The sequence below is a fragment of the Symphalangus syndactylus genome, chromosome 7, assembly GCF_028878055.3.
Source record: "Symphalangus syndactylus isolate Jambi chromosome 7, NHGRI_mSymSyn1-v2.1_pri, whole genome shotgun sequence".
NCBI lineage: Eukaryota > Metazoa > Chordata > Mammalia > Primates > Hylobatidae > Symphalangus > Symphalangus syndactylus.
In genome coordinates, this window is record NC_072429.2 from 102793703 (window position 1) to 102813923 (window position 20221).

General features: G+C 32.6%; 1 protein-coding gene across 47 annotated transcripts in view; it reads left to right on the forward strand.

Annotated features, from left to right (window-relative positions):
- Positions 1-20221, forward strand: part of RIMS2 (regulating synaptic membrane exocytosis 2) — a 775242-nt gene that overhangs the window by 549295 nt on the left and 205726 nt on the right. For 13 of the 47 annotated variants that reach the window (XM_055286971.2, XM_055286975.2, XM_055286977.2 and 10 more), the window contains one exon: positions 4765-4797. The exons of 31 other annotated variants lie outside the window; for them this stretch is intronic. In XM_055286971.2, coding sequence (XP_055142946.1) covers positions 4765-4797 — 33 coding nt within the window. Of the gene's footprint in view, positions 1-4755; positions 4798-20221 lie in introns of all 47 variants that reach the window. 3 more of the 47 variants (XM_055286990.2, XM_063642911.1, XM_055286974.2) reach the window with 2 other exon arrangements.

Consider the following 20221-nt stretch of genomic DNA (forward strand, 5'->3'; position numbering starts at 1 on the left):
GATAAAATCAGAGAAAAACAGCACTGCCCAAAATAGGAAGGCATTTAAAAAATAACCTTTTTAGGCTGGGCGCAAGGGCTCATGCCTGTAATCCCAGCACTTTAGGAGGCCGAGGTGGGCGGATCATAAGGTCAGGAGTTCGAGGCTAGACTGACCAACATGGTGAAACCCTGTCTCTACTAAAAATACAAAAATTAGCTGGGTGTGGTGGTGTGCACCTGTAATCCCAGCTACTCAGGAGGCTGAGGCAGGAGAATTGCTGGAACCCGGGAGGCAGAGGTTGCAGTGAGCCAAGATCATGCCACTTCAGTCCAGCCTGGGCAACAGAGTGAGACTCCTTCTAAAAAAAAAAAAAAGTAAATAAAAAATAACCTTTTAATGTAAGTATAGTGAATTTTAAAAAATAGCAAAGTATTTGAAAATACTGCACCTAATTTAATAGATGGCCATTTAATAGGTTGAAATTATTGTAAATGTTCAGTAATTTTATGGTTGTAGACAAAATTATTGGAAATAATCAGTTTAGAAATGATTAGTTCACATCATTTGGATTGAGAAATTTTTCAAAAAGCTTTTGTCACTGTGGAGATGTTCTAGTTTGTCATCTGTAAACTTGGTAAGCATTTAGTTTTTATAGGAGACTTCTGTTCTTTGTATCACTGAGGTCCTCCTACTAGGTTCTTAGTTAGGCTTGTTTTTTGAAAGGTATCTCTCCTTCCCCAAAGGAAACATTCTAAGACTCTGTGACCTTTAATGAGCCCTTACACTATGATTAGCTTCTAATTATGTTCAAATTCTAATATACACTTAGAATCTTCATGCTTCTGTTTCATTATGTCAGGAATGTTGTTAACATAATGCTTGTTTCTATGAGACATAGACACATATTATTCAACTACAATTAAATCTGGTAACAGTACCAAGTGTATGCCTGTTGTAAATGGTGGTAAGTGAGAACATAAGCCAATCAGCAGAATTTCAGATAGATATCAAACACCCTTGGTGAAAACTGGGTTTGTAGATAATGAGGCCCCAAGTATTTGTCTTTTTTAAGTTGATTACAGATGATCATTTCTGTTTGAACTTGAGATATGTGTTCAGTTGAAACATACAATAGTAAAAACATTTTACATTGGCAAGGGAAGAATTCTTAGTTTGCACAAAATTTTACATAAAAGCTCACATCATATTCTCATGAGCTTACTATATTACCAAATATGCTTGATGAAAGTGATTTTATACATGCATTAATATCTATATATGTAGACATACAGTCATGCACCACATAATGACGGTTCAGTCAAGGATGGATGCATATATGACAGTGGTCCCATAAGATTATAATACTGTATTTTTACTGTATCTTTTCTATGTTTGGATATACAAAATACAATTGTGTCACAGTTGCCTATAGTATTGAATAGAATAACATGCTGTACAGGTTTGTAGCCTAGGCGCAACAGGACTGTATCATAGCCTGGGTGTGTAGTAGGCTATACCATGTAGGTTTGTGTAAGCACACTCTATAATACACAATAATGAAATCACACCCATCTTGCTTTTTATATTAAATAGTTTGCAACTTGATGGTATCTTAAATTTTAAAATATTTGTTGTAATATAACTTACCATAAGTGATGAAATGGTGCTTATGAGTTTATTCATTATATTTCATGTATCTTTTATTTCATTGTAATTTGTGAAAATATTTTATTTCGTATGATGGAATGAACAAAAAATACTGCACTTGTTGTTGTTTTTACAAAGAAATTCTTTATATTTTCTGTCTAAAACAAAGATCCAGCCATAATTGTGATAGTACCTGGACACCTAAAAGAGGGAATACTTTTACTATCCTTAATCAGTCTTAACTGGTTATTGATTAGATGAAAAGTTGGGTTTGTTAGTTATAGAAGAGTCTGGTAACTGGTTATTGGATAAATGAAAAAGAAAGAGTTCTCATTAGAACCCTTCATTAACTGCACTAAAAAGTAGAATATTTGACGGTGACATGGTAATGAGAAATATGGGAGAAGTAGAGGGGATACTCTTAGCTTCTTCCAAGTTTCACTGAAGTCAGCTATTCATTATAATACTATATGCAAAATAAGTACTTATAGCATATTATCATTTGCCTAAGACATGGCTGCTTAAGTAAGGTAGTTGACTATAAGTTTCTCTTTTAAAATGAGGCTGTTTAAATGCAATAGTACATAATAAAACTATAACCACAGGAAATCCAAAAATCCAAAAATGTTTTAAATATATATGATACAACTATAGTTATATATTGAGATTTTATGCATTACATGAATTTTTATTTGCTAAAGTTATATTTTTATGTAAACTTAGTTATGGACTAATTATTAATGGATCATATTCAGATAAACTATGGCAAATGACTTAATTGATACTTTGTTAATAGTGAAATCATTTTCAAAATATTTCATTTTCATCCCCTTATTAATCATATAAATTTTGTACTTCCTGAAAAAAAGTTTTTTATTATTGATTCTAAGATAAGTTTTGCCATATTCCTTACAAGAATGAAAGCATTGGTGAATTACTTGACAGTTGTAGAATGTGCCACTTTGAAAAAAAATGTTTCTAGTTAAATACTGTATAATAAAATGTCCAGTTCAGGCGTCACCATGAGAGAATTATTTTTTCTTCTTTGTTTGATTTTGTATTTTACACGTTTTTATTGGGTCATATATCTAGTCCAAAGAAAATTGACCTGGTAATCAGGAGACCCCTGTTCTGTTTCTGGCTCTGCAACTGAACTTGTTTTGTATCATTGGGTAAGTCACTGGAACTATGTGTGTCTCTGTTATTCACTAAAATTAATTCATGAGTGAATTGAGAATAATTTTTCATGTTTGGATCCACATAATATGAAAACCGTTGCATTGATGACACATAAAGTAATCCAAAATATAGGAAAATACTAGGTGAAGAAAGAAGCTTCATTTATTTACGTAGTTTTTACACTTTCTGCAAACAATAAGATCTTTTCTTAGAGATGGAATATATGGAAGCCATTATTTCATCCACTTCATACCAATTTCATTTTAACTTGTGAGGAAACTTTTAGTAGTATGGAAAATGTGTATCTAGGAAAATTTTGTGTATAAAAACACAATGCAACATACGAAAGTCGGCATTTGCCTAGGGTATTAATAAACTGTGATTATCCTGCCTTATTCTTCTTTGAGAAGCAGTTGGATTGATGGTGGAAACAAAAATATAGCATGTATCATTTTAATGTGTATTAGTACATTTCAGGAGAATCTGAAGATTTTTTTTCTAGGGGTTAATCATGTTAGCAGTATGATTTGTAATTTAATTGTGATAAGATTTAATGTCTTATTTTCAACAGGTGAAAAAATGTGTTCATATAATAATCAAAATGATATTAAATTTCAAAATGTCATTTCTTTTCCAGTTTTCTATAATTCATACTAAGATTTCTGGTTTTTTTCTAAGAAAAGTTGTTTTGGTCATCTTAGCACTAACGGACTTAGTCTAATGGAAAGGTTTCATTTTATCACTATTCATATAAAGAGACAAATTTGTCATAGGAAACCATTCTCTAAAGAGCTATAATTTTAATATGTTGATATTGCAAATATATTTTGATGCAATATGCTTTGCTATATAAGTCACTCAAAAATAACGATGCAACTCTTGCAGAACTTAAATGTGGTGTTTGATTTTAGAATTTGTAGTATCTGATTCAAAGCTAAGTGTGTAAATTAAAATAGATTTTGGTTTTGTGGCATATTGTTCATCTGTGTCAATCATACTAACTCACTAATATCTTTGGAAGAAATTTTTTCTTCAAATGCTGAGTTTAACAGACATTTTTCTGTTTCCAAGTCACTGTATAAAATGTTATTTGAACTTCTTCACTAGCACTAGGGAAAAAAGTCTTTCCAAAACATATCATGTCATATCTGTTATAGTTGATGGATTTGGATGGATACATTTTACCATAAATTTTAATAATCTATAAAGTGGTATTTGTAAGAATCTGTTGAATGAATAGGCATTAAAAGGGAATATGATCAAAGAAAATTTGTCTACATTGAAGTTTAGTTTGGATTTTTAATGCTGAAATGAAGCCATATATTTCAGCTACTCTTCTAATAAAGACTTGTACTATAATTATTACTTCATAAAATTTTTATGATATTTTGCTGTATTGAAATAATTCAATTAAATATTGGCCTGATGACCATTCTTTGTTTCTGTGTGCACACTGGTTTACTGGGGAAACATAAAAGGAATAGAAATCTGTTGAAACTATTTTCATTGCTCTTTTTGGTGATGACTCAATTAAATCTTTTCTTCAGATAATTAAAAGTTCGAAAGCATTGTAATAGACTTTAAATTGACTCAGTAATGTCTTGAACAATGTGGTCATGCAACTAACGCTGTTTTTACTAATGGTATCTTTCTTTAGCATTGGTGTTCAGGATTTGCTGTACGTAAATAATTGTAAACTTCTGAATCTTCTTTATTTCTCCACTAACTTTATTTTTCTGAATCTGCTAACCTATAGTAGCAAAATCAACTTGCCATCAGTTCTTATGTATTTTTTGTGGAATGCATTTGATTATATCTTCCCTAAAACTGTACACAGGATTCTTTCTCAAAATGATTTGAGGCCCTTTCCATCAGTGTCACTTTTTACCTTTTGAGTACATCCACTCACTCCCATCTCCTTTGTCTATGTCTGTCCATTACACGGTGTGATCACAGAAGAACTGGACTCTACAAGGAGAAGATATGCAGGTCTGTCTCTTCTGCTTTTTTTGTTATTATTTTATTTATTGAACTTGTCCTAGAAATGTTTAATCATTTTTTTACTCATTTCATAGTTTTTCATTCTTTGTAATATAACAAAATATTAAATCTTGTGAGCATTTTAATTTAGGTATTTGTATATTCAACTATCAACAGCAACTGCTCCAATTAGATGGGTAAAAGCAAAATAATTAATTTTTATGTAATTAATATGTATAGATTAATTTTTCCATAAACTGAATAACTAAAGGCAAATAGGATGTGTGTGTATGCGTATATATATTTAGGTACACACACACACACACGCACACACACACACACATATGTTTGGTTTCAAGCATTTTAGACTTAGAACTAGCTCTTTGCTTTTTAAAATAATTCCAAAAGTATTTGATTTCTAACATGAGTTCATCAGTGTTCTACACTGTGGAGAATACCAAAGACCTAATACCCTAAAAAAGCTATCAATATCACTGAAGAGTTAAGAGATGTGGATAATATGCTCTGTTTATGTGTCAAGGCAGCTTATTCTGACAATATATTCTACAGAGATATAAACTGAAATGAAGTTTATTTCAACTAGACAATCAGAAAAAGTGTCTTGGAAGAGATAACATTTGAGCTGAAACTTGAACACATGTGGTACTGTTCTAGGTGCTGGAAGTAACAGGAGACACACAATAGCTCCCTATCCTTGCAGGCATTTCCTAGTGTGAGTGTATATATATTTTATGTATATATAAAATATGTATGTACATGTATATACACACATATATAAAATATAATGGAATCAGAAAAGATGGTATGATTCCTTTCCCCTGGGGAGGATGGATATTAGTTCAAGAAAGACTTCATAGAGGAATTTAGTTGAATATTAAATGCTAGAACACTGTTAGCGTCTTTTGTAGAGAGCATTTCAGGCAGAGGAAACACTATGGCCAATAGCTTCACACAAGTTTGGCAAAAGTAGGCAAAGACCAGATTTATAAAGATTATGTAGGTTACTGACACATATAAAGCAACAGAATAGGTCAGATATTTGTTTCTAGAAAGATTACTTTGGCAGTTATATAAAAGATGGACTGGAGCAATATAAGCAGAAAGATCATATATGGGAATAGTGTAATGAATCAGTTAAGAAATGATAATGGTCTGAATTAAGGTAACAGTAGAGGCAATCAATACATGAGAAGTTATATAAAGATGTAGAACCTACAAGTCATGGTCACTGATCAGACTGGATATTATTGATGCAGAAAGAGGAGGAATAAGATGATTTCAGGTGACTGAAATGTTTGATGGTATATTTTATCAGGATAGGGAATATATGTTATACAATTTTCAGGGGAAAGATAGAGTTCACTTTTAGGATAGGTAAAATTTAAGCCTCATTTGAAATATTCAAGTATAAATATCTTATAGAGGTGATTGGTGGTCTGGAATTCAGGAGAGAAGTCTGGGCTAAAGACATAGACTAGGGTAGCATATCAGCATTCAAGTGATGCCACTGGAATTAATGGAATTGTCAATAGCATACAAAGAGTAAGAAGAGAGACAAGAATCAAATTTGGGGATCACCAGCACTTATTTACATTTAAGGAATGGATGAAAGAACAAAAGCCAGAAAACTATGTTGAAAATGATTAAAGACAGGATATTCATGAAAGAAGAGAATTTAAAAAAAATCTATGATAGAAGTGAATCTTAAGAAAGGGGTATAATCAGCAGAGACAAATTCCAGAGAAGACAAATATGTTGTTAAATGGTAGAACTAGACAATAATGATCTTTGCCTTATTGATTCAGTAAAGTTGTAGGTAGAAACCAAATGGAAGGGAAGGGAAAGGAGATGGAAAAGAAAAAATGAAGGTAGTTAATATAAACTAGGCTTCTTGATGGCTTGGGGAAATTTTAAAGTTAAGAATACCATGGGAAATAAGACAGGAAGGTCCCCAAGGATATCCTGAAGAATGGTTATAGTTTAGCTGAGTGGAGACCCTAAATTTGTGATGGCATTGGTTCTGTAAGATTTTGTAGTGATTGGCTCATTAGCACACTTCGGATATAGTAATTAATAATTTAGATCACAGTTGGAACTTTGTGCGCGGTTATATAGAAAGAAGAGAAGAATAGGGATGTCAAGGGTGGTTGGCAAGGGAAGTAGTTGAGGTAATGTTCAAATGGATTGGGAAGGATGTTAGTTGTGTTAAATCATGTTTTCACGTGAAATCATGCAGAATTTTTCATGAATTGGGAGAGAAGGTCTCAATGATAGAACTGAAATTTGTGGTGATATCTAAGGCAATAGAAGCAAACTGAGCAGGTTATTATGAGAGACAATTTAGTTATCTTTAGAATTTTCAGATGTTGGACAATTCAAAATAATGTGAAGATACAATGTTTGTTTCGAGTAGTGAGTTTCCAAGATGGAGCATGGATTACAGTTTGGGAATGCAAATAAAGCAACAAATTTTGATGCTAGCATTTTTATACAGACATTGAAATTATTGAGGGCCTCAGCTTGATAGATATGTGAAGGAAATTGCCTAGAATATAGATGGTAGCAACAAGGAAGAATAATGGTATGAACATGAAAGGCATAGACTTCACATAGATTAGAAAAGTAAACATGTGGAAGCAGCAATTTATACCAAGAATGCTGATGCATTTCTGGGATTCTATAGCATATATGTAAGTTAAAGGATTTTGAGCGGCTTCCCTTCAGAATGTTTCCCTCAGGGGAGATAGTATTCTTGAAGGGTCAACATTCCATTCATGATAGGAAGGGAAATGAACGTTCTCTGATGAAGCCGAGGGATATACTGTATTTAAGTAAAAGCAATAGGGTTTCAGACCACAGTAGAAAAGATTAGGAGGTCTCTAAGCAATGCAGAAAGAATTAGAGAAAGAAGCTCAGGATAGCAGGGTTTTGACAGTACCGACTGGAAAATGTTAAGAATGAGTGCTGGTTGGAAGGAATGAACCATGTAATTCAGTAGTAGCAAAACAATGAGAATAATAAGGAATTTAAGCTTAGAGGGGGAAGAAAATTCAGAGGTACAACTTAGAGGTTGAGCAAAGGCATCTTTATGATATGCATAAAGGCAGAGGAAAAGGACTTGGTTGAGAGAATTTGAAGACTCCAAAGATGAGAGGATTAATAATGGAAGCAACTTTTCTTACAAAAAAAAAAAAAATGGTATCTAGAATGTATGTGGAATGTTTTAATTTATGGAGGCAAAAATGTTTTATTGTCTTCAAATATTAAGTTCTAAATTCATTATCATCGTTAACTAAACATAATTTGAAGTCCTTCTTAACATACACTTTTAAAATTGTAATGGTAGCTATAGATCTATAACACCTCTTTTCTTCCTAGTATGAGGAAGTTGAAGTCTGAGCTTTCTGGATTTCTGTTACAGACCCCTAATACTGTAAGGGAGACATGGTCTATGTTAACCAGCATTGTGTTTGGGATTCTACAAACTCACATAAGCCTAGAGATAAATAAAGACTAATGCATTATCTTCCAAAGTAAGAGTAAAGAGAGAATAATACAGAGGATAAGAAAACATTCAGAGAAAAAGGAAATCATTTTAGAAAAGGAAGCAGTAAATTTTGTGACAAGCAATTCAGAATGTATTTCACCTGTTTAATAAAAGCAAACTAAAGTTAAGGCTTTTCAAAAACTGACTGTAGTATGTGACCAATAAAAGGTAATATCTTTATTAGCCTGTCACTCACATCTCCAATTAATATGCAAGTTGGTTATCTTTCTTTATAAATTTTAGCCCAAAATATGATGGAGAAATAATTTCACATGTCCAATTACTTCACTAATATATTTGGTCAAAGTGTATGTTTTATGTTTTAAACCACAATTATAAGACCTTCAATTGCATTACGAGGTCCAATTACAATCACTACAACATCATTCTACACAATAAATGGAGGAATTGATTACACATTTTGAAGCAGCAAAATATGTTGACTTAGCACTTGCAAATCATAATGAAATTTATTTTAAATGAGAAGTAGCATGCTTTATTAGGGTGTATTATACCTTTTCTAACTCATATGAAATTTCATATGACAATTTTTTAAAATAATTGTTAAACAAGTCTAATACAAAATAAATTTTAAAATACTATTAAGTTACATGAAACAACATCTTAAGTTTCAACTACATCAATTTTTAGAATTAATTCCAGAGCTGATTTAGAGCCTCTGACAAGATTAGTGCTTGTGTAATATATCATTTTACTCATAAGGAGATCTCAACATAAAAAATGTTTTGTCAGCTATGTTTCTCACCAGTCTCTTAGATCAATTATTATTATCGTGATATTTATTTTGTTATGCTATGTTAATAATTATTAAATTATTATAGTTGGGTGTGTGCTACCTTAAGAGTTTGAGAAAATATGTTATAAATTACTGTTTCAGATTGATCCATTTGTCTTCCAGATACTAAGTTAATTTGAAAAGCTTAACAATTCAAATTGAATAGATTTCCAACATTTCTTAATACAAATACAGTTGGGAATAAGTAACATATATTTTGTGTTGTAATTATAATGTTTAGTAAAATAATCACTTCCTATTAGGGCTAGCTAAGTAAAATTTCTAAAAATTAATACAATTATTGGCCTCTTTCATTATGGCACAAATCCTGCAACACCCTCATGACCTAATTACCCGCCAAAGGCTCCATCTTCTAATATGCTCACTTTAGTTGTTAGGGTTTCAACATGAATTTTGAGGAGACACAAATATTCAGACTATAACATGTATCACTTCAAACTTGTATATCAATTCTTGTCAGATTTGAGTGGCATATATGACATATTTTGAATGCTCTGTGCTTTTATATGGCATGTTGTTATACTTATGTCCTAAAAAGTAAAGAGAAGTAACATTCATTATAGTAGTAATTTAATATATGTGCATGTACGGACACATATAAATGCATATATAAGCTGTTCTTGAAATTTTCCAAAATCTTAATTATTATTATCAATTATATTTCACCTTCTATCCATTTTATAGATACTCTGTGTGCATTGATTGCATCCTTTATTTGATTAACTCAGTATTATTGATGAAAGTCAAAGACAGAGATACTCAAGATGGCTCAGTCATGAAAACCTTATATAACCCTAGTACCCTGAAATCTTGAAAATGCATATCACTCAGTCTATAAGGAGGCACAAAGTGTCAATGCTATGTTCAATACTGGGCTAGATACTTTAAATGTTAGTATATAGGAATATTTTATATAAGCTTAAGCTTAAATATTTTATTAAGTATTATTACGATACATCTAAACGAAAAAGTCTCAAATGAAATATATATGTATGTATAATATAAAAATATATCACAAATTATATGACAGCTTCTATTAATAAAGTATAATACTTAAGCTCAATTTACCAAAGCTTATAAATATTCAAATAAAAGAGTTAAAGCTCTTGGGACTCAAAAGAGTAAGGATACCCCAACATGGAACAAATAACTATGGAACAAGTAGCTATTTAGTGATTAAGTAAGTCATTTAAAATGAGGTTTGGAATGCACCATTTTTTAGTTCTTTTTAGATATAAAATTTCATCTGCATTGGAAATTAAAGGTCATGTTACTGCTAAATTATTAATATATTACTCATGTGTTTTTTGGCTGCATAAATGTCTTCTTTTGAGAAGTGTCTGTTCATGTCCTTTGCCCACTTTTTCATGGGGTTGTTTGTTTTTTTCTTCTAAATTTGTTTGAGTTCATTGTAGATTCTGGATATTAGCCCTTTGTCAGATGAGTAGGTTGCAAAAATTTTCTCCCATTCTGTAGGTTGCCTGTTCACTCTGATGGTAGTTTCTTTTGCTGTGCAGAAGCTCTTTAGTTTAATTAGATCCCATTTGTCAATTTTGGCTTTTGTTGCCATTGCTTTTGGTGTTTTAGACATGAAGTCCTTGCCCACGCCTATGTCCTGAATGGTATTGCCTAGGTTTTCTTGTAGGATTTAAATGGTTTTAGGTCTAACATTTAAGTCTCTAATCCATCTTGAATTAATTTTTGTATAAGGTGTAAGGAAGGGGTCCAGTTTCAGCTTTCTACATATGGCTAGCCAGTTTTCCCAGCACCATTTATTAAATAGGGAATCCTTTCCCCATTTCTTGTTTTTGTCAGGTTTGTCAAAGATCAGATAGTTGTAGATATGCAGCATTATTTCTGAGGACTCTGTTCTGTTCCATTGATCTATGTTTCTGTTGTGGTGCCAGTACCATGCTGTTTTGGTTAGTGTAGCCTTGTAGTATAGTTTGAAGTCAGGTAGCGTGATGCCTCCAGCTTTGTTCTTTTGGCTTAGGATTGACTTGGCGATGCGGGCTCTTTTTTGGTTCCATATGAACTTTAAAGTAGTTTTTTCCAATTCTGTGAAGAAAGTCATCATCACTGGCCATCAGAGAAATGCAAATCAAAACCACAATGAGATACCATCTCACACCAGTTAGAATGGCCATCATTAAAAAGTCAGGAAACAACAGGTGCTGGAGAGGATGTGGAGAAATAGGAACACTTTTATACTGTTGATGGGACTATAAACTAGTTCAACCATTGTGGAAGTCAGTGTGGCGATTCCTCAGGGATCTAGAACTAGAAATACCATTTGACCCAGCCATCCCATTACTGGGTATATACCCAAAGGATTATAAATCATGCTGCTATAAAGACACATGCACACGTATGTTTATTGCGGCACTATTCACAAAATCAAAGAGTTGGAACCAACCCAAATGTCCAACAACGATAGACTGGATTAAGAAAATGTGGCACATATACACCATGGAATACTATGCAGCCATAAAAAATGATGAGTTCATGTCCTTTGTAGGTACATGGATGAAACTGGAAAACATCATTCTCAGTAAACTATCGCAAGGACAAAAAACCCAACACTGCATGTTCTCACTCATAGGTGGGAATTGAACAATGAGAACACATGGACACAGGAAGGGGAACATCACACTCTGGGGACTGTTGTGGGGTGGGGGGAGGGGGGAGGGACAGCATTAGGAGATATACCTAATGCTAAATGACGAGTTAATGGGTGCAGCAAAACAACATGGCACATGGATACATATGTAACAAACCTGCACATTGTGCACATGTACGCTAAAACCTAAAGTATAATAATAAAATAAATAAATAAATAAAATAATTGAGAAATATATAATAAATGTACATAAAACTTTAAAAAAATATATATTACTCATACATTCTGAAAACTGTAACATTCTGTTTTACCTACGCCTATCACCCACCTTAATTCTGTGTCCTAAAAATTTCAGCTGTTAGGGAAGATACTTGTTCCTGTAAGAAATGTTGGTCTGAGAAGCAGTATAAGAGCAGATTCTGGAACTAAACTGCCTCATCAGCTCCACCACTTACTTGCTCCATGATCTTGTGAAAGTTACCCTGTGCCTCAGATTCCTCATCTGTAAAATGGGAGTAATTATAGTACTACCTCAAATGGTTATTGCAAAGATAAGTTAGCCAAAATATAGTGTACAAAACACATGAAAACTGTGTCCAGTACAGAGCAAGCACCATAAATGAAGAATTTTATTTTTTATAAAAATACATGAAAACTGAATTTTTATTTCAAATCATCTGCATCTTGATGTGTATGCATTATTTCCATGATCTAGAATTAATTCTTTGTTATATGCATTACAAATATACTAGTTTGTGACTGCTAGTTTAGGAGATAACTGACAAGCAAATCTATGCATCAAGCTTATTGCACCTGTACTCTTAAGCTTTATCATTTCTGAAAAACAGTTGGGTGGAAGGAGCAAGAACATTGAAATCAGACAGGTACGAATTATTATTCAGGTTCTGCCAGTCAGTAGGGATATGACTTTGGGCTGGTTGCTTAACACTTCTTATTAATCTTAATAAACTCCAGCTAGATTAAGGGGTTAATTATGTTTTAATGAAAGCATAAAATATTTATTTCTGTGAAAAAAGAAAGCCATCCTAAAAATAGAAGCAATTAAATAAATTTAAAAAGAGGAAGAATCCTGAGTGCAATGTGGCAGGTATAAACTTCAGAATATCAAAATCATCATAAATAAAAGGCACACAAGTTGGGAAGATATTTGCTGCAACTCAGATAAAATATTAAAAGCCTTAACATCTGAATAACTTTTACAAAGTATATATTCAATAAAACTCTAATAGAAAAAATGGGCAAAGGATATATACAGACATTTCTCTAAAGAAGAAATGGAGTGGTAAGTAAATATATGAAAACATTTTATTTCAGTCATGACCCAATAAATACTATTTTAAATGAGATATGTCCACCTATTTAAAACACCATGGTGATGCCTGTACGTGGAGAGAAAAAATTATGAAAAAACCATGGTAAGAGTGTGGTAACAGAGTAGCAGTGAAATTTAGCATAACCTTTCTAAAAGCACTTCTGCAATATAAATGAAGAACCTTAAAAATGTTCATAGACTTTTGACTCTGTAGAAATAGAAATTCAAATAAAAACATATGTATGATACGTTCACTAAGCATTATTTGTAACAATAAAAATGATCTTGCCATGAATATTAAATAATGGGGCAATGGCTAAATAAGTTATATGCATATACAGCCATTTAAATGAAGAATTTTTTTGACATATACATTAGAAACACATTTCTTTTTTTGTAATTTGAAAGAAATTGAAAGTAATGTCTGTAAAGAACTTGTTACAAAGTTTCATCCATAGTAAATAATCAAAGAATGGTAGCTCTTATTAATTATTACACAACTCAAATTATGCCAAGAGGTTTTTAGATAAATATCATTAACTCTTTATTTATTATTTATGTTTGTTATAAGCAAAATCAGTAGGATTTTGAATCCAGATTTAATACATCAGTAACCTGTAATGATGAATTAGTAAGGAGTTTGGATAATACCCGCTTCTAGGATTATTTTTAAAAAGAGAAAATTTCTTTTAATAGTAGAACTGGGCATTGGACTATAGCTTGGACACTTCATTTGTTCATCTGTAGAACCAGAAACAAGACAAATTACTTCTAGATTTTTCAAAAAAAAAAAAAAAAAAGGCCGGGCGGTGGCTCACGCCTGTAATCCCAGCACTTTGGGAGGCCAAGGCAGGTGGATCACGAGGTCAGGAGATCGAGACCATCCTGACTAACATGGTGAAACCCTATCTCTACTAAAAATACAAAAAATTACCCGGGGTGGGCATGTGCCTGTAGTCCCAGCTACTCAGGAGGCTGAGGCAGGAGAATGGCGTGAACCCGGGAGGCGGAGCTTGCAGTGAGCCGAGATCTCGCCACTGCACTCCAGCCTGGGCGACAGAGCAGAGACTCCATCTCAAAAAAACAAAAAACAAAACAAGACAAAAAACCCAAAGCCATGCTTTTGTTAAAGAACAATAAAACAAGTAATGTTTTATTCTCTGTTGCCCTGTTTAGAGGCATGTTGGTATAGGCAATAAAACATGAAATTAGAAGTCCAATGTGATCTTGGACGAGTTTCTTAATTTCTCCAGTCTCAGTTTCATCATTGTTAAAAAATAAGGTTGAGGGTTGATCATTTGTGTGTTTGTGTGTGTGTGTGTATACTTTCAACCAACAGAAAAATAAAAATAAATGACCAGCCAAAATGAAAAATTTTCCACTTCAATAGCAAGCAAATAAATTTCAAAAAAGGAAAACACACAAAAAGACATAGTCTACCACTTTTCTCACTTAGGATTGAAGAGTTGTGTTTAAAATTAGAGAAATTTTTCATTAAATGTCTAGCAGGTGGCCAAAAGCATGTTGTTAATAAAAATCATTTTAAACTATTCATATTCCTTCTTTAAATATTTTTCTAATGCCCAAATGTATATTTTGTGCTTAGAATTATAGTCAATTCTAGATTTCAGGTGTTAGTAGTGAAAATATGAGTCTTTATTAAGATAGGAATAAAATTCCAAGACAGACTATTAAAATCTCCTTATAAAATAGCCAAATAACCAGCAAATTTGGCTATGCTAGACTCAAATCATTCCTGGTTATTATATGGTATATTAAACTGTAATACAATATAATTGCTCTCCATAAAGGAAAGGTTATTTCTGAAATTCTTATTCTACTATAAAGATATTTCATATTCCAAAAATTTTATTTGTTCAACAAGCATCTACTAAATATGTATGTATCAGGCCTTATTCTAGGTGCTGGAGACATACCAGTGACATAGACATACAAGATCTCCCCTCATGGAAATTATCTTTTTGAGAGAAAGTAGTCCCTAAAAAGTTAAACTTAGTTTTAAGTGCTCTTATTTAAAATTCTTATGTAACCTAGTGAGATTGGGGTGGGGAAGGAGCTATTTTTGATGGAATAATCCAGGAAGTCTTATCTAAGGAAGTGATGTTTGAACTAAACCAGAAGACTAAACCAGAAGAGTAAGAAGAAACCAGCTATGTAAAGTAGCCGGGAAATACATCATACTAAAGACCATTAAACAGAAGATAAAGTAAGGGAATTAAAGTTTAGAAGAGGAGAATAATTTATGCTGTAAAGTATTTTTGCGAGCAGGCATTTAAGCATCAGTGAAGGAGAAGGGAGTTTTCAAACTTTAAGTTTTACAGGAAGATGAATAAGCAAAGTGTAGCACTGCATAGTAGTTATGATTAAAATATATTTCTTAAATTTTCTGAGTTGAAATGAAAGAGTACATTTGTAATAAGCCAAGTTTGTGATCAAATATTTAGTAAATATTAACATGTAACAATACTTAATATTCATTAGAACATAGTGATTTTAACTTATGATTTTTTTCGGATCCCTTCCTCTTTGCCCATTTAAAGCTCTATACTTCTATATCTGTGATGAAAACATAATATGTAAGAAGGTAAATTGGCCACGCATGGTGGTGCATGCCTGTAATCCCAGCACTTTAGGAGTCCAAGGCAGGCAGGATCACTTGAGGCCAGGAGTTTGAGACCAGCCTGAACAACACAGCAAGACCCCATCTCTACAAAAAAATTTAAAAATTAGCTGGGTGTGGTGGCACAAGCCTGTAGTCCCTGCTACTTGGGAGGCTGAAGTGGGAGGATGTCATGAGCCTAGGAGTTGGAGGCTACAGTGAGCCATAATTGCAGCACTGCACTCCAGCCTGGATAACGCAGCAAGACCCTATCTCAAAACAAGTGTGTGTGTGTGTGTGTGTGTGTCTGTATATATATGCATGTGTGTGTATATATATATATATATACACACACACACATATATATATTTCAAAATAAGGTAGGTTGACATGAAGAAAGCTATGTAAAGTAATTTGATTAATACATTATGTTGCATAACTTATGGGAAGAACATAGTTATAGATTATAGATCGTGCTGAGTATGAAGGAGGTTGATAGGCTTGTTTAGAGTAAAGGGGTGAGAATTTAAGGAAATCTGTAAAAATATTAAAGAATGACATATTATAGTCCAAGGATGGGTTCGTAGGGAAATCAGATGAAATATTACTTTAAAAAATGGACAGAGGAGAAACTGCTCAAAAAGAAAAGGGAGAAGATGTCAAAAGGAAGGAAAGATGCTGGAAAAAGAGAAAAGAATGAAATAAAATTTGACTCTGTGCATATGTGTGTGAGAGAGAGAAAGAAGGGTCATTTCATGACAATATTTTTGAACTTAAGTTTTGGAGAAGGGCACGTCAATCTCTGCCACCTACTAGTTATATGACCTTGTGTAAATTGTCTAGTAAGTAAAATTGAGAAAAAAAAAGTCCTAGCACATATAGTTGTGCTGATTAAGTGACAGACTCATAATACATGCAAAGCTCTTAGCACAATTCCTGGGATATACAGAGTATTATTCTTTTTAAGAATTTAATTTTTCAGAGAACAGTAGTACTAAGTTCTAAAATAGTAGATTTTAACTGTGTAGTCTCTACAGCTTTGTTACATTTCATTTTCTATGCCTTCAGCAAGTAAAATTCTAGACTAAAAACATTACTGAAGAAAAAGAAAAAGCTAGACATAAATGTGATCAGTGGTTACCTGGGCAAGCAGGAAGAGGATTGACATCAAAGCAGCATCAGGGAATTTTTAGGATGATAGAAATACTCTGTATATTGATTGTGGTGAGTTTACATGACTAAATCCATTTGTTAAATGTCACAGAACTTTGTACTAAGTTGTGTGAATTTTACTTTATGTAAATTATACCTCAATAAATCTGACTTTTAAAATTATTGAAAATATAGAAAATTAAAATGGATTTTATATGTTACTGAAATAGTTCTGATATGCTAATAGAAAAAATAATTTATCTAATCTAACACATCCCAAGCAACTAAGATCCCCTCGCAAGATAGGGGTCCACAGGGGCATGGTCATGGGTGAGGTTAGCCTGCAGCTTCAGAACTCAAAGTGAAAGAGACAAGATGACTAAGGGGTTTAGCTAGAAATCAAAGAAGGGACTAAAGCTTTGAATCTAAAGCAGTGGGCAAGAAACCAAAAAAGATTGAGAGATATTTAGGGCTAACATAGTCCAAGAACAGGCAAGACAGTTAACAAAGAAATAGATTCTGGATATTGTAGATATTCATTGATAATTATTATAGGAGAAGAACAGATAGGAGATACAATTTTAATTTGTTTGGGGCAAGCTGAGTTTTAGGTGCTAATGGGGCTCACTTGGGGATGACTAGGAGACAACTGGAAATGTGAGTCTTAGAGCTTACAGGAAAGGTAGAAGCTGAAGGATAGAGCCTTCAGCATTGATGGGACATTGAAGATATGGAATTAAATAAAAAACCACTCAAGGATAGAATAAAAAGGAAAGCTATAACAACACCTTGGGAAATGCATAAATTTGAAAAATCAGCTGAGAAAGATGAGCCGGCAAAGTAGCTTGATAAAGAGTGAACTGAGAGAAAAGTACAGGGCCAAACAGTTGAATAAAATGTCAAGGACAGTGTAATAATTTTAGCAAATGCTGAAGTAAGGTCCAATAGAATGGTGCTGAGGAATGATCACTTGATTTGGCAAATAGGGTTTTTCTAGTAACCTTTGAGAGACAAGTTTTACAATATCCACTTAGCTACAGTAATCAATGATTAGGTTTTTCTTTAAAGTCACCACAAATTAAATAGAGGGAGTTCTTGCTAATGAACCACCAGTAAACCACACAACATGTTGCACTGAACTCAATATTGGAGATACAGTAAGAAGCTCCCTATAATTGGATATTCTTACTTTGTAACTCAAGTATATAAGGCTCAGTTGAATGAACCCAGATGCTCAAGTTATGTAAAAACTCATTGTTTTTATTCTAGCTGCAATAGGTCCCACTTAAAAAACTTGGAATGATAATGAATAATTGATGGCTAGATTGTTAATTCCACATATTACATCTTCTCTTGGGAGATTCAGTATAAGAACTAGTTCTGACAAGGAGTTTGGGAAAGTTTTAGAGTAGTTGAGGAAGGAGGACTCAGTGATCAAAACCAATTTTTATTGTGCATTTTCTCAATCAAATTTCTTAACTCTTCTTTTAAAATGCAGTCAATATTTCGGATAATTAAATCAGTATAAATTGTTTTAATACGTAATTGAGCTTAACACTGTATTTGGTACTATTTGTATTCCTAGTTACAGATTGAAAAATTGAAGTACAGGTTAGTTAAATAAATTACCCAAGACGTTTGAAGCTGGAATTTTAACCAAAGCAATGACTTTGTGCCAGAACCCATGTCCTTAACCTTAGGAAATGGTGGCCTTACAGTGCCAAAGAGAAGAATGTAGAAATTTTAAAGCCTAGAAGGCCAAACCAAGAATGGGGACATTGTGCAGAGAATATTACGAGTGAACAATACTAGAGGTCTGGGAAGAGGAGAGCAATAAGAGAGGAATTCAGAAAGGGGTATTTAACATCCTGGAGAACAACTCACTCTAGTTGGCAATTATATTTAAGATCCTCAATGTAGCTAGTTTTCACACAAGGGCATTTGAAAGGTTAAAAGTCATTGGAGCCAATATTACATTTAGAAAAAAGAAAAAAAAATTAAAAACTCAATCCAGTTTCTCCTAGTCTGTCCTGATGTCTCTCCATCTAATTCTCATCCTTCTTAATCTGAGAGTGACCTCATCTAATTGTTAATTCCTGTTTATTCTCAGTATTGAATGGAAAAACTTGATGAGATTTTCCTATTCATGAAACATTTAGGATACATTCGTTTGAATTCTAAGGTAATGTTATGCTACATGACATTAGCTGCTCTATGTAGTCATTCTTGTACACTTGACCAATAACAATCAGCAGCAGCATCTTGGGAAAAAGCAATACAATTTGGTGTCCAAGCATGAGTACTATTTAAAATCCATATATCTAAATATTTCTTTTTTTATTAAAAATAATTATTTCAATTTAATGGTGATCCTAATTTGTCTAAAAGTGTTAATATCACTTTATAAAAAAAATTTAGCCAAATGGATAAAATGTAGCAAAAGTTAAAATGTACTTCTTTCGTTTTAGTCACAATATTGCTATATAAGCTTCACTGATTTTATTGTAATTCATAACCCAAGTGTATAATCATTTTCCAGGCTGATCACCGTGGATATAAGGAGGAAATTACTTTCACAAATCCTTCTTATCTGTTCTTATATTAGAATCTTATATCACATTTGCAATTTATAATCATAATTTATTTTAATGATGTTTAAGTACCAAAAATTTTATTTTTCTCTGTAGGTTTGCACAGTTTAATTTTCCAGACACAGTTTAATCATCTTATCTCACATGTGTGTTGTTTGCAACGTGTTATTAGCATAAAGAAATTGTAAATATTTTATAACATCATTGAAAATATGAAGTGATGTATCTAACAACTGATATTTTTCATTTAGTAATTTTGCCCTATTTCACTCCTCTCTCTGTATAGGAATCCATTTATGATTCCACTCTTTTTGAAGGAGGAGAAAAGTGAGGTTCATTATTTCACACTTTCATTAAGGTTTGGGGGGCATGATCACATGTGTTGTGTTTGGATCCTTTTAAGAATATAGATATTATCATAGGATTCTATTATGAATTTTTTCTCATTTTTTATGTGCCTGTTTGTCTGCCTGACATGGAAGGTAAAAGATATCTTTAATACTCTCAAAAATATTTTATATCATCATTTTAATGCCATAGTTAATATAATTTAAATTTAGTTCACAAATTTTATTTAGTTCAGAAATTTAGATCCCAGATGTGGAATACAGTGGTATTTGATAATTATGTCATATGAAAACATAAAAAGATGAGGATAAGATGTATATACAGGGTGATAATACATGCTACTCTGTTAATAATATCTCCTTTAATGTGGGTATTTAGCAATCA